Source organism: Numenius arquata, chromosome 9, assembly GCF_964106895.1.
Source record: "Numenius arquata chromosome 9, bNumArq3.hap1.1, whole genome shotgun sequence".
NCBI classification, from domain to species: domain Eukaryota; kingdom Metazoa; phylum Chordata; class Aves; order Charadriiformes; family Scolopacidae; genus Numenius; species Numenius arquata.
The window spans coordinates 864,744-890,121 of record NC_133584.1 but is presented as its reverse complement, the minus strand read 5'-3'; the positions used below and the strand labels follow the sequence as shown (position 1 = coordinate 890,121).

General features: G+C 44.7%; 1 protein-coding gene across 1 annotated transcript; it reads right to left on the bottom strand.

Moving 5' to 3' along the window:
* DCUN1D1 (defective in cullin neddylation 1 domain containing 1) lies at positions 1-19,554 on the bottom strand. The gene is made up of 7 exons (XM_074153386.1): positions 19,418-19,554; positions 10,888-11,104; positions 9,413-9,581; positions 8,695-8,825; positions 4,948-5,030; positions 4,614-4,710; positions 1-3,161 (listed from the first exon to the last, which is right to left on the bottom strand). Exons 1-7 carry the CDS (start codon positions 19,418-19,420, stop codon positions 3,082-3,084), a joined length of 780 nt encoding a protein of 259 aa, XP_074009487.1. The 5' UTR covers positions 19,421-19,554; the 3' UTR covers positions 1-3,081.
* Positions 19,555-25,378: the final 5,824 nt, after the last annotated feature.

Genomic DNA, 25,378 nt, shown 5'->3' with positions numbered 1-25,378 from the left:
AATCTCAAGATTAAGTTTTATATCAGGGCACTTCTAATTTTGTACACGTTTAATGTATAAAAACAGGTTACAAACTTGATGTTCGCCGCCTTTTTTTTTTTTTCTTGACATTTGGCAAAATTAAACCGATCTGTTTAAGGGGAGATCATTAAATTGAAGACAAAAGCACTTACGAATTAAAGCAATCCAAGTAAGCAACTGGCTGCATTCTTAAAAAAAATAAAAATAAAACCCCCACAAATCTCTAAAGGAAAAACCACACGGCCACATCCCAGCACGTTTCCGTACAAAATATTCCCTGTATCCAGGCTCTTTGTCCTTAGAACAACACCCTGTTAAACCAGCGCCTCAACTGCAGTCACGCACTGGGAGAAGCTTTCGAGATGCCGTCGTAGCACAAATGACCCTTCTCGGCAACAGAATTAGTCCAAGTTTTATCTATTTCTTTATAATTACACAGTAATTATAAGCGTGTAGTACCAAACCGAGGACAACACTATTTTGTTGACAAGATCTTGCGTTCGAAAGGAATCACCTTCAACCCCCCCCGCCCTGGGGTGACACCGCCGCCCACCCTCTGCCTTCTGGGGGGGTCAGCTCTGGGCTGGGATAAAACCCGGCCCCCAGGAACTCGTCCCCCCCGGAATGGCCCCAGCCCCCCCCCCAGGACACACGGAGCCCCTCACAGCGTCCTCCACCCGCCCCCGCCAGCCCCGGGCCCCCACTTTGTATTTACCGGGAATTGGGAGAGGAAATACCCAGAGCAGCAAAAGCCAGGGATGGGCACGGCCGGCCCCAGGAGCTGGAGGGTCTGCGGGGGTTTGGGGAGCAAACGCACCCTGGGGTTTCCTTCACCGAGCTGCTGGGGCCGGGGGGAGCCAGCCTCGCCCCCAGCCTCAGGGAGTACGAATAACACCTTTTAGCAGTTTAACAGTCAATTTTTTTCCTAAAATACCCTTTAGCACCTGCGTGAAAGTGTTCTGCTCCTCAGTGCAAGCGCCAATGACTCACGGGACTGTTTAGAGCAGGGACCTAAACCTCTCTCCTGACTCGTAACTATCCTCTTTTTTCCCCGGAGCCTGGTATTTTCCAGCTTGTTTTACAGAGGAGCATTTATCAAATCTCTCCACAAGTAACAAGTGAGGAGCGAAAGCCCACATTTAGCACAAAAGCAGCTCGAGAGCTCTTGGAATATTCAAAGAATAATTGCATCTGATAGAACCTGTTTTGAACAAAACAATTTAGTGAAGTGTAGTGAGACAGTACGTAGTGATGGATCAACAAAATCATTTCATAGAATCATACACTGGTTTGGGTTGGAAGGGACCTTATAGCCCCCCCAGTGCCACCCCCTGCCCTGGGCAGGGACACCTCCCACCAGACCAGGTTGCTCCAAGCCCCCTCCAACCTGGCCTTGAACCCCTCCAGGGATGGGGCAGCCACAGCTTCTCGGGGCAACCTGGGCCAGGCTCTCACCACCCTCACAGCAAAGAACTTCTTCCCCAGATCTCAGCTCCATCTCCCCTCTTTCAGTGTCAAACCCTTCCCCCTCCTCCTAGGGCTCCCCTCCCTCATCCAGAGTCCCTCCCCATCTCTCCTGGAGCCCCTTGAGGGACTGGAAGGGGCTCCAAGGTCTCCCCGGAGCCTTCTCTTCTCCAGGCTGAACCCCCCAACTCTCTCAGCCCCCCCTCCCAGCAGAGGGGCTCCAGCCCTCCCAGCATCTCTGGGGCCTCCTCTGGCACCGCTCCAACAGCTCCGTGTCCTTGGGATGTTGGTGGCCCCAGAGCTGGACACGCTGCTCCAGGAGGTCTCCCCAGAGCCGAGCAGAGGGCTGTAAGCAAACGAAGCCAGTGTGGTATTTTAGATCTGGTCTGTGCTTGTTTGGGAAAGCTTTACTCTTCATTTCTGTATTTGGCAACCACAGTGATATGTCAATTTAAGGAAATCTCAACAAAACAATTAAAAAGCGGGTGTCATCCGTAATGGCAGTACCTATACATTATAAAGGCTTAACTTAGTTCTCAGGATAATGGTTCCAAAACACAGATTCACATCAACCTCACCAGCGTCTTGTGCAACAGGGCCGGTTGTTCCGTCAGACCTCAACCATAGGAATTCCACGTCTCCATTTAAAATACTGTATTGTGTAGCAAACATTTAAGACACCAATTCAGCATATTCAAGTTTTAGATTTCCACAGAAATGAAAAACCTTTCTTCGACAGACAGAGAAGCATTTCAGAACTGTAATGAAATCTGGTTTCTCAGATAATAACCTCGAGAATATTCGGTTCTATCGTCTCGATGCCGCTCCCCAGAGGCCGAGCAGAACATCAAGCCCGGGGCTGTAAGGGCACGGCCGCTGTCCCATCTTCAGCTGCTCCCGAGGCCGCCGGAGCACCCCCAAACCGTTCAGAGAGGCACCCGGGCACCCCAGCATCGACCAAACCTCGCCTTTTCCTGGTTATTTCTGCAATGGTTTTTACCAGATACTCAAACTCACTTATACGATACCTGTAACTTTTCCAGAAAAGAAAAGAAAAGAAAAAAATATCGGACCCAGTACACTTAAATATATCACTCTTACAGGAAGTGCTATCAATGCAGTCTTTGCAACTAGCCCCAAGTGTATATTTAAGGATTCTTTTAAAAATTGGTTTGATGTTGATCTGTATAATTCAGATGCCGAACAACGGTTGGCTGATGATGACCAGCATTGTGCTTTATGTGAAACCAGAAACCTCAAAATAATTATAAAGCTTCTCGGGCTTATGGGAGATGAAACTAGGGTGGTCCACCAAAGAAAAAAAAAAAAAATTATTTAAAAAAAATCCATGATGAAATCCACAACGTTGGAATTTTAACTGGCAAGAGTGGTCCAGACTAGAAGAAAAGCCCAAACCACCAGTAGAAGAATGAATTATGATATGGTCCAAGATGTATCCTTAGAGGTTTGTCCCAACCCTCAGCCATACCGTGAGGATTGAGCTTCAGTTCAGTCCAGCCAGCAGAAATTGACTGTGCAATTCTCCATGTCAGGTATTTGTACAGACTATGTACACTCTAGAAGGGTCCGTTAGTGCTACACCGTCGTACTTTTTGTCCCAGCAATTTGAGGGCGTGCAAATTCCACAAAGTCATCAATAAGAACTGGCCATGCCCCTAAAGGAAAAAAAAAGAAGACCAGATCATAAGACCTCACTTCAACAAGGCGCTCTTCTGCAACCTTAACAAGTTATTGACTTTCCGGTCTTAACTAGGCATACTTTCAAGAAAAAAATTGTCATTTTCTTGCTTGAAATTGAAGAGCTGGTTAAAGATTTCTACTTTTCTACTTCCTTCAAACCCAGTTAACAGACATCCCCTTTCAGGGGTCAAACTTCCTTCATCTTCCTGACCAAAACAAAAAAAGAAGAAAACAAAAAGCTGACAAAACTTCTAGCTTAAACCTGTCCCGGTTTTGGCACCAGAACTTTGATCTCCAGGATGGCAGTAGCTGTTTAAAGGGAGCTGAACGCTGGATGAAGCGGCTCTGCTGGTGGCAGCAGCACTTCTTCACGGACTGTGCACAAAGGCAACGCTCAGCTGTTGGAATCGCCACCCTCAGCCGTACCCCAGAACGGCAACACACACCCCGAGAGCAGCGGTATCGTATAACCGCCCAGAAGGCTGTCGTTCCACTATATAACTCTTCCTTATTCCTTATCAAGAGGTAGTTAAAATACACGTCAATATTTTACATATTATGGGCAGCCACCTCCAAAGAGGCCCCTGGTCACGTGCATGATGGTCACGTCAAGATTAAAAATAATTGTGGCCTGGTTTTTTTTTCCCCCTCGCTTTAAAATATCTTTATTCCAGATCATTAAGGCATGTTTTCTGCCTTTCAACTTTCTAAACCGCATTGATTTACTGTGGGCAGCAGCCCATTTGCTCAGTGATAAGGGAATGAGAACTGTCTGTAATTATTAAATGAGGTTGTAGAAGTTTGCTGCCCTCTGCTCTGAAGCACCAGGAGTTTACAGCTCCCTCCCCTCTGCACTGGTCTGCCAGCGACTGAAGGTAATTAGATGAACGGGAAGAGGGAAGATCAACCCAAAAATTTACACTAGACACATTTTTTAGGAAGTAAGTTATGTTTAGCAGCCCCTGGCTGCTGCCAGCTTCACTTTAATATTACTACACGTCTGATAAACTGAAGCAACCCAACTTCAAAACTATTCTCAGCCAGGAAATGCAGGAACTGGAGGAGCCCAGGAAGAAATGCCCAGGCCACGAATCAGCTCCTTCGGTGAAGACGCCAAGAGCTGCGCCGACAGAGAAGCCGTGTTTATTAAGTGGACAAATATCGGGGTTGGTCTCTAAGAAAGAATTAGTATTTGAGCTCACTCAGAAGAAAAAAAAAAAGGAAAATTTAAGAAAGTTTCAGTACTTTTTTAACCCTGCAGTAACAAACAGCTGACAACACCACGCATTAAAGTAGCTCTAAGTGAACTTTAGCCCCCCAGTGACATTGGAATTACGCTGTTATTAGCCAGCTGTGCCAAAGCGGATACACAGCAATAAACGTACCATGGAACACAGAAGTTAATGAAAGAAAATGGAAACGTTTACCTTCCTCATCATAGTTCGACATATCATCTGCTATCATTGTACTAAAGTCTAGGAGGAGGTTCCAGGTATCCTTAGGAATTGATCTTTTATGATGTTCCTGGAAAATTTATGTTTAAAAAATAGAAGTTAAAAAAGCCCCCACTTATATGTACTCAGTTTTACCGTCTTGGACACATCCATACTCCCAAACCTACTGCTCTTGTACCCACTGTGAAGTGCAGTACCTGGGGCCTGGCTCAAAACAGTCCATTTCACCTACTCAATAATTTAAACATATTTATCTTCCAAGTTTTGAAAATGCTGCAGTCCAGTTTACGTAAAGATTTAAACTTACCAACAAAAATTTGTTCCACAAGTCTAGAAATTTAAATCTTCCATTAAGTACTAAATTCCAGTAGGCAATGGCCATTTCTAAATCTGTAATATTAAAATAGGTTACTTTTAGAGACAGACATTTCAAATCATCTCCACAGGTATCTAGCGCTAAAATGAACCATATACTCATAAAGGAGAAAAGATTAATCTAATGTAAATATACTCGTGGATCCTTTACAAAAAGGCAGCCATAAATAAAGTGTTACACAAATATTTTACAGATTTTGATACTGTAACTTGAATCTAGCAGAATGGAAAATTGCCCATATTAATATATCTAAAATATCCAAAACACACAACTGTATTTCATACGCCTTTTGCCATATAATAATACTTTAGTTGAAATTCAGTGAAATACTTTGTCTTAGAAATGCTACTGACTTGAAAAGAAAAATTTTAATTATTTTGCAGTAAGATCTTTTTAACCTTTTTAATATATAAAATACAATTTACATAAAACTAGTTTTTTATTATTTCATTTTTAGAGCAACTCTGTTAGAGGCCCTGGCTTTGTGACACGGCTGTTGTCAATGGCTCATGGCTGCGATCAGATTTCCTTCTGAAAGAATCTTTCAGTACCGTACCAGCAGATGGTTGATAGTTGGTTTCTTAATTGTTGGGGGTTTTTTGGTTGGGTTGAGTTTTTCAGCAGGTTTTTTGTTGGTTTGGGATGTTTTGTGTTGTTTCCAAAGACTCCTGTTAAGTTCTTGCCTGTGTTTCTCAGGAGTGAGAGCCCTGCACTGCCCGGGTTGAGGGAGAACACCCCACTGTCCCCCTGGAACTGCCCCCCCCCCCCCCCCCCAGCACTGGTGTAGAATAAGAGATGGTGAGTCCAGCGTGTAGGGAAGAAACTAACTCCTCACCTCCTGGAATCTGCCAAGGGCGACACTGATGCGTGTTTACTGATTATTAGTGGTAGCTGGTAAAAGAAAGCGAAGTGTCCGAGTTCTCACTCTCTACCTGGTGAGATTTCCACCACCAGGAGTGAACAAGGGCCTCTGGAATTATAACAAAAAGCTGCCAACTGTGACCGTACCGAATTCCGTGCCCGTCACCGTGCACACAGCAGCCCCAACAGGCTACCCAGTTAAGTGACCTCTTTTTTAAAGCTCTTATATGTTTTGCAGCCTAGCAAATCTCTTCTTCCATAAACAACCCTCTTGTGAGCGCAGAGAGAGGAGGCACCTGATCACCTGCACCTCAGGAAAAAAAGAAAAAGGAAAAAAAAACTGATACAAGCCAAGAAAACCACTCCCTTTCCCCAGATGCCCAAACTAGTTAAAAAAGCACAGGGAGGTGGATCTTAGAGGTGACATCAACAGCAAACAAATCACAGCATGAACTCTGCATTGCTGGAGGGAAAATAGATGGTGATGGGGGCAAGTTTATGAGCTGTTCAGTATCTTTGATACTAAAAGGTCTTCTCCAACAGCACATTCACATTATAATCCTTCCTAACTAAACTAAAGAAAAAAACTATGGAGGATTTTCCAAGCAGCTGCAAGGGGGTGTGATTCCAGACGAAAGCGTAAGATTGAGTTTGGAGAAGCGGAGACCAATTGAACAGTAGTCACTAAACAGATGTCCCTTCTCCTCAGAAAATAAAAGCTGTCGTTTTCACATCCAGCTCAAAGAGCGCAAAGGCAAAGTATCGCTCATAAAATACAAAAGTAAAGATGTAATTTTAGGTTTTCATAAGAAAGTGAAAGAATGCTCAGGGAAGCCCTCATGGATCAAATATGAAAGTCTCCAAATATATGTTCCATTCTGAGTTTTATCCAGAGAGATGCAAGAGAAGCAAAGGATGTCTGAGATGAACACAAGCTAAAAGGTATTCTCAAATCACATGCAAATGTCTCAAGAGCTTTTCAAACACCCGCAGAACTTACACCATAGCAAGGGATCAGGCAGAGGAAATGCCTTTCCAGAACTGCGCCTGAACTACTACACAATGTTTGGGAGATCAGAGACCAATATACATTAAAATCAATTTGCAAGTTCCTACAAGCAGTTATTTAGACACTCCAAAATTAATTGCCTAACGAGGAGCGCTCACTTTTCAGCACCGTACTTCTCCCAACAGTCTTTTGCTTCAGGGTTTCCAGAATGATTCTGCCCTATCGTAAATTCATGCCTACAAGTCTGTAGTTATTGGCACCAGAAGGGCTGGCAAGCAGCCAGATTTCAAGCTTAATTCTACATCACTTCCAGACCCACACAAATAAGTAAGTAAATAACAACAACAACAAAAAAATCTTGGACTATGTATGTGCTATATGAACCTGAGGAAACCGCACTTGTCTTTGTCACTGTTAGAGCTTAACCTGCATAAAGAAGATTCAAGATGAATGAGAAATAAAGCAAGGGATTAGTTTTCCTGGTAAATACTTTTTATTGAAGTCTGTTCTACCTGGGATACTCAAAAGATTCATTTCCATATAGGACTGGGGGGAAATCAGAAAAAGAACACAAGTCCTCCTTATCATTAGATGTATGGAGAAGAAAATAAGAGGCAAGTACTATATCAAATCGTTCTGGTGTTCTGAAGCTTTGAGAAAACAGAATTAAAAATGATCATGTAATTATGATATTATTGTGATTGTCATTTCACTTTTACCATCTTACAGGGATTCTGCAAAATACCCCTTGTTGTGTAAAGCTGTTTAAAGACTAAAAACAACATACAAAGGTAACCATAAAAACCCAAACAACAAACCCCTGCAACAGTTCCCACTGCGGAACTGATTCCTCACCCTCCGTAACCTCACTTCTGCCCTCTCTCAATTCAATCACTGTCCACATTTTCCCTCTTGTAGTAGTCTGAAAAAACTTCATATGACTTTCTACAAGAAATAAGAATCAGCCACTTGTTTATTTGGAGGATTCAGACCTGCCTATGTGCATGCCCAAGTATTTTGAAACAGTTCAGCAGTGCTCTTTTAGCTTCTCCAGAGACAACGGAACTCGTAGTCCAACCGAAACCCAACCCCAGCATACAGAAGTGTTAGAGAATGACAGAGAGTTTTGTCATGGGTTTGGTGTTGGGGTTTGTTTTTAAAAAAATTATTTTTAATAAATGATTCTTCCACTTCACCTGTTACACTAATCACAAGCACAACCAGCAGAACAACTCTGAAATAATGAAAAAAAATAAAAATTCAGTGAGCTGAGGAGGGAAAAAACCAAGGCTGCAGGGAGGCAGCGATTACCAACAGTACAACAACAACAGGCACCAAGCCCAGGACAGGGAAACCTGTTTGTACTATTCCAATTCTATTTTGGCAAGACATTTGCGAGCATTTTTGGTGTTACAAGAGACTGTACAAGTGTACTTAACACGGAAATCATTTAAATTTATCCTAAAAGTAAAAATTCAATTAATCTGTTCAGTGCTGCAAATTCTGAGTGGTATAATTACGCTTTTCATGTAAGACCATAATCCACTGAGTATTACTGAGAACTGCACACACCCTCAGTGGCAGAACAAACCCCCCTCACACAATTTTGTGGTCTATACTGAGGGTGCAGCTATTTCTATCAATCCGAACACCTTAAATTGACACCCGTCTTTAAAAAAGAGATATATATTGTATCCCAAGGGTGGCTATCTTTCAGACTCATTGCATCACAATAATATTTTCACTTCCTGCTTTAATTAGTCACTTCCCATATTTACGATCAAATTTTTATAATAGAGTATACATACCTAAACCCTTCTGTCCCGGGTTCTTTGCAAAGTTGAAAGTAAACTGATAAAAATCCTTAAATCTTCCTGGCTCTTTTAATTCTTGTTCCATTTTAGGAATCTGGGCCTTCAGTTTTTCTATGCTGTCACATCTGCATTTTAAAAAGCATTTGTGTATTTGTGTATTATTTGTTTTGCCATAAAATATGAGTTATAACAAACAAAAAATTGTAAGTATTTTGTGGAATACAATATGATTATCAAAACAAAATTCAGGAAGCCTTCATTAGTCTGCACCTATAACAATAAAGAAATGAAACTTGTATTTCTTCACATTGCCATTTGTACATACCAGCTGATACATCAGATGCTGTAATCCACAAGATTTTTAGAAAGCTGTGATAAATACTGCACTCTCCTAAGGCAGCAAAAACCCCGATGTGCAGACTGCAGAGCAACACCCTGCTTTGCCCACCCGAGCAGCTCTGTGGCACCTCACTGAAATGCTCACACAGCCGAGGCAAGGAGCACCGAAAGCTGCTTGTTTTGGTGACTAAGCTCCCAGCACACAGACAGCAGAGGCACCCGTACAGAGGCAGGCACGTGATGCCAGACCCCAAAAAGGCTACAGAGTCTGAAAGGACAACGTGAATTCCCCAGAACAAGCCTGTTTCACCATCTGTCCCAGTTTCCGACACTGGGTTCCACCGTCAGTGCCTCACACTCATTGCACACTTACCCCAGCTCAGTCATTCCATCCATGAATTCCAGCTTTGAAAATTCACACTGTGTTGCAGCTCGGAATTTCCACGCGATAATGAGGACAGTAATGCTGGCTGGGTCGAGAGCTAGATCGTCACAGAACTGCTGTATACCATCTATACCAATTTTATTTTCATCTTGAGGATCTTTGGGATATAAACGCAAGTATCAAGAAAAACAGATTGTTGAAAAATTTATTCACCACAAGTATTTAAGAAGATTTTCAAGAAGCCATTTTTGGCATCAGCCCTTATAAGTGAATATTTTAAAAACAAAATTAAATTAGTATTTTCAATAGCTAAGCTTTAACAATTGAGGAAGTTACTACAATAAAGCCTCCCATACAATGAAGCTGATGTTATTTTCATTGAGAGGCAAAAGCACCACAAACATTTGTTTTCTGCCTAATAATATGCACGATATTGTGACTCTTTCCATACGGAGAACAGCAGTCCTTTCCCACCAGCACACTTCATTCCTGGCACCTTTGGTGAGGCTGCTGATCTGAGTACACTATCAACAATCCTGCAGTGTCCTTGCAAGATGTACTGATACAATAATCAAATCTGCCCAGGAACTACCAAGTTGACACTAGTTTTATGCATTTTCTGGCATCACCAGCATGCATCGACCTCCAGGAGGAAAGTTACGTTGCCCTATCACCGATCCCACATCAGCCTGGCACACTCCTCTTCCCAGGAATCAGCACCTGCTCTGGAAGTGAGATGCACTAACAAAGATCTACTAAGACAATTCTAACAAAGAATTCAGGAAAACGGAATTTGGATTATGAGGGCATATGAGAACTGACAGAAAATGTAACACTTGGTTTCAGATTTTTTTCTGAAGTGCTAAACCCCAGCATTTGTTCTGCTTCACTGAATCCACTTTACTCTCTGTGGTAGGTAGCACCAGTTGAACACTGGCTATATAACAGGGAAACAGACGATGTTTTCGGTTCCGCTCTGCTTCTAACTATCTGATAATAAGCACAAGGTGAATAAAAGTTAAGGTAGAATCCATCCCTGGTATGTAGCTCTGCTTCTAACTATCTGATAATAAGCACAAGGTGAATAAAAGTTAAGGTAGAATCCATCCCTGGTATGTAGCCTTTCAGGCTCAAGGCTTGTCAGGGGTGAGCCCTGAGTGCCTTACCCAGGAGAATGCCCTAAAATCCACGTTGCCATTACAGTTACTCACTGTACACACAATTCCAGCTCCAGACCCTAATCTTGGATAAAGGTACCTATATTTAGGGCACATAAAGTGACCGCATGCAATCCTTGTGAAGCCGAAGTCTACATATATTCCCCTTCTAACTTGCATTATTAGTAAAAGAAAAACAAAGCTGAAAGAGCCAGTTAAGATGGCCAAGCACAGCTGCAATCACACACTGTAATTAAGAACACACACACACAACGAGGAAATAAGCTGAAAGCTCAGGGTACTCACCTTTGTATCTGTTATATAGTTGTTCTAACTTCTTTCTGTCCAATGATCCTTTAACACTCTCTCGTATATAAAGTTCAGGATTTTGGAAAAAGTTGTCTGTTGCAACGTCTAACTTCCAGTCATTCTGAGACAGACAACTCACCGCTGTCTTTTCACTAGATTGTGTGAAGACCATAAACTGACGCACTTTATCCTTCTGTGATGATTTCAACTTGTTCTAGTGAAAAGAGACAAAACTAGAAATGTTTTACTGGACAAAAAAAAAATAAAAATATCATCAGTACTGCTAGTACTTTTAAATCAGTACCTTTTATAATTTTCCCAAGCAATTTGACTTTCTCTAGCTGCTGGGGCAGTTAGACTCAAACCAACACTTATTTTCTCTTTTTTTTTTTTTAATTGAAACTCACTTCATTCTAGTTACTTTACATTGTAAACAAAACCGAGTTAAACCATTACAAAAATCATGCTGGCAAAGCAATCACAGAAATAAAAACCTGGATATTCTTATTGCACATTTGGAGAGAGCGATGAAACAAATTCATACACAGCTGTAGGATGGGACACCTTTCGATTTAAACCAATTTGTGTTTTTTAAAAAGAAAAAAAATTATCCTCCTTTTAATAGAAGAATGCTACACCTACCAAAAAAGGGCAACTGAGATGGCTAAATAAAGCCCATGGCTATCAGAATATTTGCTAGATGAAGCGGGCCGTTGAACAGCTCACCATCCCTGGGCGAGAGGCCGGTGTTCGTTAGTGCCGCTGATGAGCCAACAGAAACCCCAGCCAGTGCAGGACCACAGCGAGACCAGGCTACCAGGGGCAGTATCTCCTGATGTGCCTCTTGATGGCAGCAAGGAACTAGGCTGGGCCACCCATTTCAGGGAGCTACACACCAAAATATCTTTTAAGATTTATTTAATTATTTTTTTAAAAGAGATTTTCCACTTTGAAGGTGCTCAGCTCCACCTACATAATTTGCAAAACACTCCTGTGAGGAGGTATTGTCTCTATTTCACAGGTGCAGCAACTGAAGCTAAAAAAAAATAAAATAAAAGGTAAGTAATTTTGCCGGCGGCGGGCAGGGGAGTGAGGAGCCAAGGTGAGAGCTCTGGAATTCCAGGCCTCCTGCCCGGACCAACAGACATCCCTGCTCCTGTGCAAAACCAAACGGAGACCCTGCTGCCAGGGATTTATCCGCGGAGAGGGATTGCCAGGGGTATTTCTGATGAGGAGAAGCACACCCAGTGTTTCAAGGGTATTAGTTACACAAAACTAACTGCAATCATAGGGCTCTTGCACTAAATCCAAATTCAGTTCTAAAGTTCACTCAATATATTCAAAGCAAAAAGGGTCCCAACGTTACAAATCAGTAAATAAAAGTTCTGACTTTTATTATTCTGTCCATTATTTTTCCGTCATTTCCAAGTGCACGGCCCCTTCTCAGGGATTATGGGGGAAAAAAGGCCAAAAAAAAAAAAATCTCTAGACGTGACAAACTATCCCCAGCCAAAGAACAAATGGTTTAGGGGCAGTATGAGCTCAAGCTCTTCATTCCAAAGGATAATTAGTGTCCAATCACATTATCATTAGAAAAACAGAACTACCGCTTCAGAACACAAATTCATCTGCCTTAAAGTCAAAATCAGTTTTCTGCTGCTTGATGACAGCGAACATGGACACTATTACACCTTTAAAAAAAAATAAATACAAGAGCATCACATTTGGCTTAAACTGATACCCACATAATACACTGAACAGACCAATACCACTTTAAAAAAAAAAAACCCAAATCCCCCCAAACCAGCCCTCTATCTACAACAGGTGGCTGAAGCTGAAATTTGCGCACACATGGCAGACTTAAACCCAGCGATCTCAGTCAGGCTATACTACTTTTAAAGCTACAACGTGTTACTGCTTTATTTCAGGCTCTTGAACACGATTCTCAGGTTGGACCCTTCGCTACAAACACGTTTCTGAAACTCGGGTTTTCAGCCATGGCTCCAGGTAAAGGCCAGGCCATCAGAGTGGTCCTTTGAAGAGCCGCTGGTGACAATGTGCTTCACAGCAGACCCCCAGCACCTTACAGTGCCGAGCTCAGACTCCCACAGAAAGCACTTCTGCTGACAAAGCCAGGTGCAATGGCTTCCAGAAACGACTAATGGATTTTCAGTTACAGATATATCAAAGCAAAGCCATGAACGAAATCCCAAAAGGAGGATGAAACAACCCCAAGGCCGATATTCTGTATCGGTGACCGGCTTCCTCTAACCAGTTCCGCACAGCCCGACCACGACACCACCACAGACCACGGGGCACCATCGGGCACAGTCACACTTATGGCCTTAGCGCCTTTTTTATTGTTTTGACAAAGTTGGTACCTTTAATCATTAGGTTTTTGTTTGTTTGTTTGCTGGTTTGTTGGGGTTTTTTAAACTTGTACACATAAGTAGGCGGAGACCTTTTAACAGTGACTATTCTGTAAAACCTCGAGATGCTTTGTTCTGCCCTGCAAGGGTAGACTCTAAAAGCAAGACATAAAAACTCAAGGAACAGGTTTACGAAGGCTTCACCACGGATGCCCAACACCACCAAAGGGTTTGCGTGTTGTCACGTAAAAGGAGAATGCAATTTATTAGATTAAAAAAAAAAACAACTGCAGCTTAAATAAACTTTGTGGTAAAATTTCAATCCTGTATATGCAGAGGAGATGTTCCTGTGCTTGGGGCTCCCCAAGTGATAGTAACAACATAAAACCTTTTTAAAAAGAACACTGCACTTGATAAGAGTCAATGCACTCATCAGTAGAGCATTCAGTCATATATTAAGATGCAATAAATCACACTGCTCATCGATAATCTTTTTTCTGGAATAACTATATTTTCACTGGTCAAAAAGGAGTTTATTTTTAGTGAAGAAGTGCCAAAGCACTTTCTCTATATTTGATTAATGTTTCCGCAGGAGCTTGCCAGCGTGGACAAGACACTCCATCCTCAGTGACTGGACAACTCTTTGAAGGCCTACTACAGGGCAGCAAGAGATGAAATTACTGCTGAGTTTTTATTATCCTATTATAGCTCTTCTTTCATCCCATTAAAAACCCACACTTCAAGCAGGAACAGGTTCCAAGCCTTCTGCACTTTTAAGGGCTATTTCTAGAAGCCGAGCTCTAAGAGTCTATTATTGTTTTAAGTGTGCAATACAGAAGCCAGAGCACCCTCTAACCTTTAATCCCACAGTCATCAGGCAACAAATACCTTACACTGCAACTGTACAGGCCATAATGCAACGCAACCCATTTAAAATATCTCAACTTTAACACTAGTTAAAAAGGAAGATAGAATTTTATTTAAGAGAGATTTGTCTTGCTAAAATATAGAGGTGAAAACCAATGGAAAACAAATGTAACAAATTTTCTAGTAAGTCTTACGCCTTGGGGTAAGGGGAAAAGGAAAAATTGAGATCTGCAAGCCTTTGATGAAGTCTGTGTGGTATCCAAGCTGCCTTTCGTGAGGACATCATGAGGCACAAGGTGAACCTGCTTTTAAAACGCAGAATAACTTCTCCCAACGAAAAGCTACCTTATGTAGATTCATAACACTAATGAACGTCTGATGCTGTAACAATGATTTTAAAATGAAAACTTGCCTCTCCCCATGAAGTACCAAATGTGATGATTCTAATTCAATAACCCATCCTTGATCAGATACTTCAGTGAAAGATTAATAATAAATATTTGAGCTTTTTTCCCCTCCAAGTATTTTTTTTCCTGGCCTCAGACTGAAACTCCCCCAGTCCAGAGGAGTAAGCTTTCCCGGTCTAGGGGGTCGGGGGGGAAAGCCAGAACTGACCTGCCAGCCCTGACCACGGGGTTGTTTGTCCTTATCTTCTACACACAACTTTTAGTCACCTCAGATTCAACAATGAGCTCTGCATACTGGTCACCAACAATTTGTGGACAGCTAATAGCTGTAGGAGGGCTCCCCTCTCCCGGATAATGGCCATGGGAAACGGTAACAACCCTCGTCCCGCGCTGCCTGGACCCGAAAGCTGAGGATTCCCACCCAAACCCTGGACATTGCTCACGGGTTATATGTGGCTGCAGCTAGAAAAGCCGTACACCATCAGTTTGAAGTATTCCTGCCCAAAACTCCTCCTGCCCCCGAAGATGGCACTCACAGAGTTATTCCTTCACCAGTAACTGCCTGTCCCCTCTCCCTCCCCAGGCACTGTTATGATGCTCTGATCCCACTGGTTTCCCTGCTAACTACAGGAATCTGAGCGATGAGACATCTGTGCTTTTGTTTCAGTCAGGACTCAAGGAGAAGCCCGGTAAGTTCTCATGCATGTGACAGGTAAAAGCCTTTTCTAAAATAGCATCAACCTCCACAAAGTCTAGGTTTTCATACGAACTGCATTTCAACCCCTGGTAGAGATGTGGCTGCGGGAAGCATCCTTGCACTTCCGAAGGACCCCTGTCCCACCAGTTCAAACACAGAACATCCTCAGCTGGCACAGACAGGAACGGGCTTGTGCGTCTAATAACCTCACACATCACCACTGCCACGTCTGTGACACTAACAGTCAAGAGAATAATGCTCCCTCCCAGTGTCTGCATCATTCCATGCTGGGCTGTATCCATTAAAGGAACACACAAGACACCTGCAAATAACCTGGTTTACTGCCTGTATACAACAAATACACGGCTAAAGCTTAAAAGGCAAAATCATGAGTATTTTTCTTTGAGAAGAAAACAAAAATTAATCACAACAGAAGCCTATGAATACACTGAATTACATTTTAATCCACCAACTGTGATGGCATACACATATACCACCAAAAACCTCATAAAACCCAAGTTAAAGGCAAAAATAATTAAAGTAACTACAGAAATAGTAAGTAGAGAAACAGATCACATGGATATTATTTGTTCAGCTTCTGTTTCAAACTGATGTGAAATCCATTTGTCTGCAGTGGAACAGAACAAAACTTGAAAATTTACAAGGTCTGTTCAGAATAAAATCCAAGGAAAAATCACAAGCAACTTAAAATCAAAGTTGCTTTTTACACCTTCTAATGTTCTTTTAGTGGATAAAATTATTTTAGTAGTTGCATATAGGCAGAAGTCTTTCACAGAAGAGGATATATAGCTACCCAGAAGAATGCAGTAGTTGGAATAGTGTTTTAAGGTAATTCATGTTAACCTGAGAGGTGAGGGGAACACCAAAAATCAGGGCTTTTTCAATTAAAAAAGGACAAAATAAAGCTGTCACCATTCTTAACTCTGGTCTAGGGCAGAAGATTCAGTCATCAGAAGCTGCATTTATATTTGCATTGGCACCATAAAACATGGGGAAAATATCAAGAGCTACATAATGAATTTCACACCTTGTTCTCAGAGCAGTTCATATTCCTGAATAATTTTTTCATGGCTCTAGTTAAAAGTGATTTTACAGTATAAGTTCAAAGTGTTTTCTGGCGAGCTGGGAGAGGAAACAGGATCGTGCACCATCTTGTCTAGCGCTCCGACTGCTCCGTCCCAAGCGCAACGCCAAGAATCTACAAGTTTTACTATGGGAGGACCAAAACCAAAAACATTTCATATCAACAAACTGCTCCAGACAGGAGTACGCACCGTACAAACCAGCCTGGCGGAGCAGCTCGCCGAGTTAAACACTACATAACAATGTCATGAAGTACAGCAACATTACAGGGGACAGCGTCAGACATGAAATTCTTGTAATACCGAATTTTTTACAACTTCCTGTCACCTGAGGTTTGTAGTAAGAAATTATGTATTTATCAGCACAGAAATATTCTTCAGAGACCACAAATTGGACAATATAATAGATAATGTAAATAGAGATAAGATTTGGCTCTGGATAAAGCTATGGATACTCACACACTTGCCTTGATTATCACACACAGTCCTAAATTCATTAAATCATTCAGAATAGTGCAGGCAGTAGCCCTTCTCCTGAGAAAACATGGCTTAAAGTATAAAGGACCTGACGCTGCTCTGTCACGATTCGCCTGCACGTTGCTTGTCCTCATGAGGAGATGAAGCAGTGACACACAAACAGAGAAGGTAAAGGAGACCTTTTCTACAGATGCTGCCCAGCTCAGATGAAAACGTGGGCAGGAGAGGCAGATTGCTATCAGCAACCCAAGGAGCGCTGCCAGGGTGCTGCACCCGAGCTCCGGACAGAAAACACTTTCCAAGTTACCTAAATGGCCAGAGTGAGCCTAACGGGCTGCTGTGATGGTGGCCCTTCCAGACGTCGGACAAAGCCAGCTCAAAGCCAGGAAACCTTTGTCCTGAAAGCACCGGCTGTACCAGCACTGATGGGACTAAGTCAGAGCCAGGAGTGCTCTCACAGGCGAGGAGGAGCCAGGCCCCAGCTGCAGGAGTCTCCACAGCAGTATTTGCTGTGCTGGGCGAGCAGCCTGGCCCCAGGAACCTGCCACAGCCACTGGAAGGACTGGCCAGAGCAGTGGGGCACACGGGCAGAAGAACGGGACGTTGCATCTCATGCTTCTAGAAGGACATCTTCAGATCTGCGTGAAGAAGTCTCCCTACTCTTTCCCCTCACCAAACAGAGGTACAAAATCCTATACCTGGGCACAAGAAACAATTCATACCTGTATTTACAGCTTATAAAAGCTCCAGCCTGTCATTTAGTCCCACTTCAGTGTCTCTGTCATCCTTTCACCCGGGTGCTGGAGTCAACACACACAGCCTGGAAAAGAGCTGTTCGCACAGTGCCTACCAACTGCGCTTGGGGCCGGGACGAGAGCATCCAGATACTCCCTCCAATCTGATAAATACCCATCCATCAGTACAGTATTGCTTCACAGAATGTATCTGCTAGTTCTTCAGTTAAGCATTTCCAAGAAGACTAAGCAGATAGGATTCTGCTGTTCTCAGAATAGCGTGCCTCACCATTTCTGTTATGTTGCCACTTACTACAGTATTGTTCAATTCCAATGTCTAACCGCACAGCTAGCCCATAATATATGTACGTACAAGACAGCAAGTGTGTATTTTGCATACCTATGCTGGATATACTGTGAGGCAGCTCTAGGTGATTTCCATGGAAAAAAGTCTTCATGAAAAGTTGTGTCGCATTACTGCGTATGTGCAATGTGAGACAGTCCCAGAACTGCAGGATTACAGAAAGTCACCTCTACGGTCTGAGCTTCACCCAGACTTTAGTTTTAAGCTCCCATAAAAATCTCAAGTGAAGAACTACACCGAACTATTCAATTAAAAATTACACTAGTAACATAGTGACAAGTTTATTAGAGGTCTACACACTGCACCACTTAATTTAAATCCTGGCTAACCGAATTTTTATGTTAACGTAACTCCATCAGTTAAAGGTCACATTTTTATTTTTTAATGTGCTTTTAACACTGCTTGCCAGAATAATATTAACCACATAATATCTTTATACCAATAAGCGTACACCAGTAGATCTTAGACACCCTCCTACACCCTTCCTAAGACAATACAGCTGCTAGAGAAATGTACTACTTTAAACTGTACAGGTGTAGCTAAAGCTGTACAACTAGGCCTAGAAGTATGGCTGTAAACAAGCTCCCTCAAGTGCATAAGACACTGCGCAAGGGACCAACAAGGACCCCTCTTATTTAAAGCTAAGGAATGTCTTTTTCTTTTGTTTAGGCCAACAAAAATAGCAAATTTTGTTCCCACCACTGCGGTTCCTCTCTAGAAGAGGGGAGAAAGTCAGTCGATTTGAGAGTTCACAGCAAATCCTCAGCTATAAGGCAAAATAATATTAAGGAGAAAATGCAAGATAGGCAGGTCCTCCTTTACAACACTTATATGAATAGCAGCCTTACCAAAACCACAAAACAATTATCCAGAAATTCCCCAACATAATCCCAGTTCAAGCAGGATCAACATATCCAAATTTCCCAGTGAACTGACAGCGCTTAATGGGCCCTCAGCTGCCTGAAATTCTGCAAAAAACCCTCCAGACAGCCCCCGGTTTGTGCCAGGCCCCCGCGCTCTCTCCGCTCACCTCCCCGCGCGGGGACCGACCCGGCTGCCCGCAAAACGCTCCTGTCGCCCCTGTCCCGCACAAAGGCGCCTCAACCCTCACACAAAGTGCGGGCGAGCTCCTCCTCGCCGGGAGGAGGCCTGACAGAGCCCCGCCGGCCCAAGGCCTCCGCGGGATCCCGCCGCCCCTCACCTAGGCCCCGGCGCTCGCCCCTGCCCGGGGGCAGCCTCCGGCCCCGGCCCGCCCCGCCGTCCGCCCCGGCCCCACTCTCCCGGCCCTCCACACCGTGCTTGGCGGGAGCACCGAGGAGCCCACGGCCCCAGGACATCGCGCCCCGGCTGCGGGGCCCCCGGGACCGGCCCCTTCGGCGCCCCCGTCGAGCCGCTCCCGGACAGCCCAGCCCGCCACGACTAGGCCCCAGCTGCCCCTGCGGCGCCGCCGCGGCTGGTCGGCCCCGAGGCGCCGGGCCGGGCCCAGAGGCGGCCCGGGAGGACGCTCACCATGTTGAGGGCTGTGCAGGCCTCTTCCCTCCCGGCTCAGGCGGAGACTGAGGGCGGCGGCGGCAACGGCTTCCTCCGGCGGCGGCAGCGGCGGCTCCCGGCTCCTCACGGGCCCTTCCGCCGCCTCCCGCTCATGCGCAGTGCGGCGCATCCCCCGCGCCGGGCACCGGCGCTGCGCGGCCGCGGCGCAGCGGGCGGGAGCCCTCAGCGGGGACGGCCCGGCAGCCTCCCCGGGCCGCGGGGGGCGGCTTCGGCCCGCTCCCGGTTCCCGGCCGGGTTTCTCCGGGGGCGGCCGGCGCCCGCAGCTGAGGTGGGGGGAGACGCACTGAGGAGACCTCAGCCCGGGGAGGGGAGGGGAGGGGAAGGAAGGGGGAAGCCCCCACGCTCTCCTCGCTGTTATTGCGGGGCCGGGAGCGGGGGTGGGTTCCCGGCCCGCGGCCGGGTTGGGGCGAGGAGAGGCCGCGGGGCGGGAGGGGGTTGCGGGGGTGGCGGCTGCTGCGGTGCGGCCCCGCTGCGCTCTGAGGGGCCTGGGCCCGCCCGGCTCCTTCACGCCCCCCCGGCGCCTTACCCCGGGACCCGCCGTCGCCCCGCGACCGCTTTTCTGCCGAGGAAGCTCCTTATATTCTGATTTCTTAAATACCCCAAATTAAAACGTTTTGTGAGGGCCCGGCGTGAGCGTGCTGCCGCCGCGGCCGGCTCGCTGAGGCGCTGGCGGCGTTTGCCCGGGACACGGCCCCAGCCCGCGGGGGACGGGGGACGCGGGGGAGGCCCCTCGGACAGGGGAGGCGGGAGGAACCCCTCGAAACAGGGGAGGCGGGGGAATCCCGTGGGGTTTTTGGTCTGGATTGGCAAAGGAGGCATTAGACGTGTGCCGAGCAGCCAGGGAGAGCCGGGAAAGGCGAAGTCTGAGGGCGGCAGCAGCAGCTTTACGGGCATTTTCTTACCGGACCCCCTCTGCGCTGGGGAGATTCCCCTGCTGGAGGCTGCGGTCCCTTTGGGGAGCTGTTGGTTCCAGGTGGCTGTGGAGAGACGAAGCCTTCTCTGCAGTAGCACAGAAGTACTAGTAAAAGAGGTAGTAAGGGTTAAATCACAGTTTGTACCAGTATCCCAGACAGTTGTTTTTTCCCTGGAAGGCTACTCTATCTACTCCAGACTTTCGGCAGGGAGAAGGGTGGGAGAAGCAGAATATTCGCTGATAAAACTCACAGTGGTGGCAAACAGCTAGTTGCGAAGGACAAAGGTTTTTGATGTGATTCTCATTCTCCCATCTCCTGCTGGGCTGGGAGCTATTAAAGTAAGCTGCTGTATTTATGTTCCATGAGCGGTGTGACTGCAGGCAGCACAGAGAAATTAAGACTTTAGAAAGGCGTTCTTCACGATGGATGTCCAGAGGTTAAATGTATGTTTTTATAGAAAAAGAGTTTGAGTCACTTACTTCACTGAAAATCGGAGCTAAGCTTAGATGGAGTGTGAGGAGTTAAAGTAGTATTTGGAGAGGAGAATGAGGCCTGTCCAGTGATGTGTCCAACCGTGCTGGGGTTCCGAGACGGTGAAATTAAGAGTTGTCATGATATTAAGTGTATGGAACTGCGTGTGAATTCAGCTGTCCCGAGAGACAGCAGTTGCCTGGATACCTTGAATCCTGCTGAAAAGCCTGCTTTGGAAATCAAGGATGCTGTGACAGCCCTCCTGCCATCTGAAGATACAAATTAAGATAATTCTTAAGAAGTATTGTGGCATCCGACAATAACCAGAGAGATGAACTGCGACTGCAGTGGATTCCTCAGGACAGAGACAGGATTTTTACATGGATTGGTTTTCCCTAATTTCTGTGACTCGGGCTGGTTTTCTGTGTTGCAGGGTCTACTGGGGGCTTTTCTGGGTATGCATTTGGGGAGTACACTGTGTTTGTGTTTCATCTGTTCTTTTAACAAGGTGCACACAAGGTTCTTTTAACTTGGCCTTGAAAAAGTATTTCTCATTTAGTTTAACTAACTAAACATGAGGTAGTTTTAACTTTTTCTTGTTTAGGTGCTAACATCAGTAAAAAGGTACTGACATGAGCACGGTCCTTTGTTTTCAAATGAGTTTTTGATTAAACTCATAAAAAAAGAAGGCCTGATGTTATAAATATTTAAGAGCAGAAGGAACTTCACCTGCAAGTGTCCATAAGCTCCAGTAAGGTGCCACTGGGGGTGCAATGGGGCTTGTGGCACCTAAACTTTCCTACCGCTCCATCCGGGATTCAGAGGAGGGGTAAACAGCCCTGCTGTTTGTGAAGGTGAGGGCGCATTCAGCAATACAGAGCAGCAGGAAATACTGTTGATTGTGCAACCTGCAGGGAGCAGCATCACGGTGACCACAGTGACACCACCAGCTGTGGCATTTTTGGGAAGGCTGGCAAACAGTATTTTATCATCCTTTGGGAACCCCAGGAGAACCAAGCAGTGATTTCTTTTTAAAATCCAAGTGTGTCAAACACTTAGTTCTGGATGCAGCATGGGTGTTTTACACTGACTCGAGCTCTCTTCTTGAGCAGATAGAGGAGCGAGACCCACGTGAAGTCAGCGCAGAATCCATTCAGTGCAATGCCCTTGCTGAGAACTTCCCCTTAGAGCACTTTCTGAGGAAGAGGCCCGAAGCTTTGTGAAGGATAACAATGACCTGGAACAGCTTGGCCTAGAAATGTCTTTCCAACCCCCACGTCTTTTTGTCAGCTACTTGATGCTCTAGAAGGTGAAGCCACCGGTTTACCTTCCACTGATGGAACAGCCATAAAGCGGTTTCGACTGTGGCCCTTTGCCTGCAAATGCTGATCATGTGTTTAACTCGGAGAGCAAAGTCCCCTGAACTCTCCTGCACAAGGAAATCCAGTGTCACTAAAGGCATGAAGTTCCTTTGTGTCCACAGCCCATCCCAATGGTCTCCTCTCCCGCAGCTCCACTGATATGGTTGGAATGTCCCCATCAGCCCATATAATTATTTTGTGTATTGAAAACAGCCCAGAGGAAGTAAACAGTCCGAGCCCTCCCGTAGGGGTGGAAGCAGTTTAACCTGCACGCTGGCCCATCGCCAGTTAACCTGGTGTTAATGGGTTGCAGGGGAGGGTGTTCGCCTTCTATTAAGGTTTCCATCCTTCCCGTGTTACACAAGAGGGTAACAGGTTACTACGCCCAGCCCAAGGCACTGGCAGGAGCGGGGTTCCACACGGCACCTCTGGGAGGCAGCAGGACAGGTTTATGTGACAAAGGAAGGGAAATCGGGTCAGTGACCCTAACAAAACCTGAAAACTTCTTATGTACCTCATTCTCCCCTGGCAGGACTGAAGAAACAGACTCTCCAGGACATCTAACGGGCAGCAGACTGCAAGACTTCTGTACTGTTCTGGAACTCGTAAGAAATCCTGAGATACATACATCAAAATCAAAGCTTTTTAAGTCATATGAATTAAGAAATGGGAGGGCAGTAAGGATTGAGTCAGCAAGTTGATCTTTATGAGTTATGGACTTCCTTAACAAGGTATGATCTTTGTGAACAGAACGATTTGAAATTTCCCAAGCTATAAAGCAGAGAATGCCATCAGAGCAGTGACTTCTTGATTAAACCCTACATCTTTGAACCATCAGCAGCTTTCCATCCCCGCTCCAAAGAATGCGGGGGGATTGCAGGAATCCAGGAGACTGAGACATACTGTGGTTTCCCTACTGCAGTTGTTTTCCCGTATGTGCCATCTTTAATTCTTCAACTTCATAACAACAAGTCATCCCAATTCAGAACACATATTTTGCTATTAACGTACAAAACCATAATTTAAACAGGGGGCAGAGCTTTTTGCCCTGGGTAAGGCGTCTGCTGAGTAACACAGACACACAAAGCAAGGGGAACAAGATGACTCTTACCTCCTGTCACACGTCACATTCGGCCTTTTCCCCTCCTCACACTGTCCTAACAGCAAACTGGTTTTGGGGAAGACATCCACACAGTCCAGCCAGTATTAATTTTCTGATACCTGAGTGGCAAATGGTACCTCCATGCCCAGGACCAGCTCTCAGCATCTATACAGTGGGGCAAACTTCAAGGAAAACATGCGTTAACCACATCTGTCTCTAACGGTTCTCTTTTTAAATTGGTTTATTCTAGTTTTTTATTGTAGCGAGAGCGGGACGCAGTGCTTGGCAGCAGTTTTTTTTAACCAGACGCTCTTTGGAGCTTTGCTGGCTCCAGCACATTAACATTTCCCGCTCTCCCTGCTTTTTGAGTAGATTCGCTGCCATTCGCAGACACCAATTACCAGTTCAAGAGCAACTTTTTGGCACCAGAACTGTTTATACGGAAAACAGATTAAAGCTAAAATCCAGCTACCATTGTAATTTCAAAACCCAGTAGGACTCCAGGCATGCATTTTACTTGCCTGTTACTGCCATAATAAAAAATAGGGGATATTACAGAATCATAGAATTGTCTGGGTTGGAAGCGACCTTCAAGATCATCCAGTCCAACCATCAACCTAACTGATAAAGCCCATCACTAAACCATGTCTCTCAGGACTATGTCAGCCCGTCTTTTAAATCCCTCCAGGGATGGTGCCTCAACCACTTCTCTGGGCTGCCAATTCCAAGGCTTAATAACCCTTTCCGTGTAAAAATTTTTCCTAATATCCAATCTGAACCTCCCCAGGACATCCATGTTTATTTTAACATGGGTTTATTAACATCAAATATCTCATAAACTAGATTACATCACTTTTAGAACCCAGGCTCTCTTCTTTCAAGAAATACAGTCAGTCCACATAAAAATAAATGCCCAGGCTCCAATTACGAATTTCTGCAATATCTATTTTTTCAATATGACATTCAGTAGCATATATTACTGTCCAAATACAATTCTTAGGCGGAAGCCTGTGCCCCGGTATAATAAAGATACTACGTGATATTTACCTGTGAAGCATTCATGTGTAAAAACCTATCACTCTGAACACAACTGCACACGCAGTTAAAGTCCCTGTTGAGAACACACCATGTGTAAAAGCTGCCAGTTCAGACCTTAACCCATTGCCAGCAACTGTTCAAGAAACACATTATACACAGCATTGCTGAGCTTTTTACAAACAGAACAGGTAGAACACAGACAAATAATTCCTGATCTGACTGAAGAATAATCAATAGAAATGAATATACCTGTGCTAAGTGGTTGATATGCCCGTTAAAACAGGCACAAGTTGCTTAAATAAGAGTGGTGTGCTCAGATCAAGTTGGGTTTTTTCCCCCTACCATTGGCTAAGTTTTAAAGGTCCCGACAAACACCTGAGTAGTCATTTTTTAATCATTATGAGGACAGAAGCTAGGATTTTGTGGTTACTAGGTAGTACAGCCTCTACAACAAAGGATTCAATACACATGGGAAACTTTATGTTTCACTGCTATAATTATTGTATAAAAGGTTAAAAAAAACCCTTTAAAGTAAAAATAGACTGAAATCTGAAGTTACAATTTCACCAGCAAGCATGGCAAATAATTATTTATAAATCACTGCATCCACAAATTTTGCAGTGTTTTGATTACCATCAGCCTCATTAAATAGCAGGAAACAGGCAAATACCTACTGAGTGACTCGCCTGAACTCGGGGTGAGTCAGTGGCTGGAATAAGAACACAGTCCTGCTCTCCCGCTTCCCACTCACTGACCCGGCGTGGATTCAGGCTCCACATCATGGATCGTCACTGGGCATGAGCCACAGTCAGTGACAGCAGCTGGAGGGCGCAGGAGCCAGGGATCCCACAGGTAGATTCCTCCTTACTCTACCACTGTTCTACACACAGCAGTTTCCTACAGCCATCATATGGCTCTTATCCATTCACATTTACAACACAAGGATTTATTTGAGATAAACAGAAAAATTCTGAATATTTTGTAAACTGAAATTCTGGCTTACAGGAACAACCTACCTTTAATAATTCTTAGC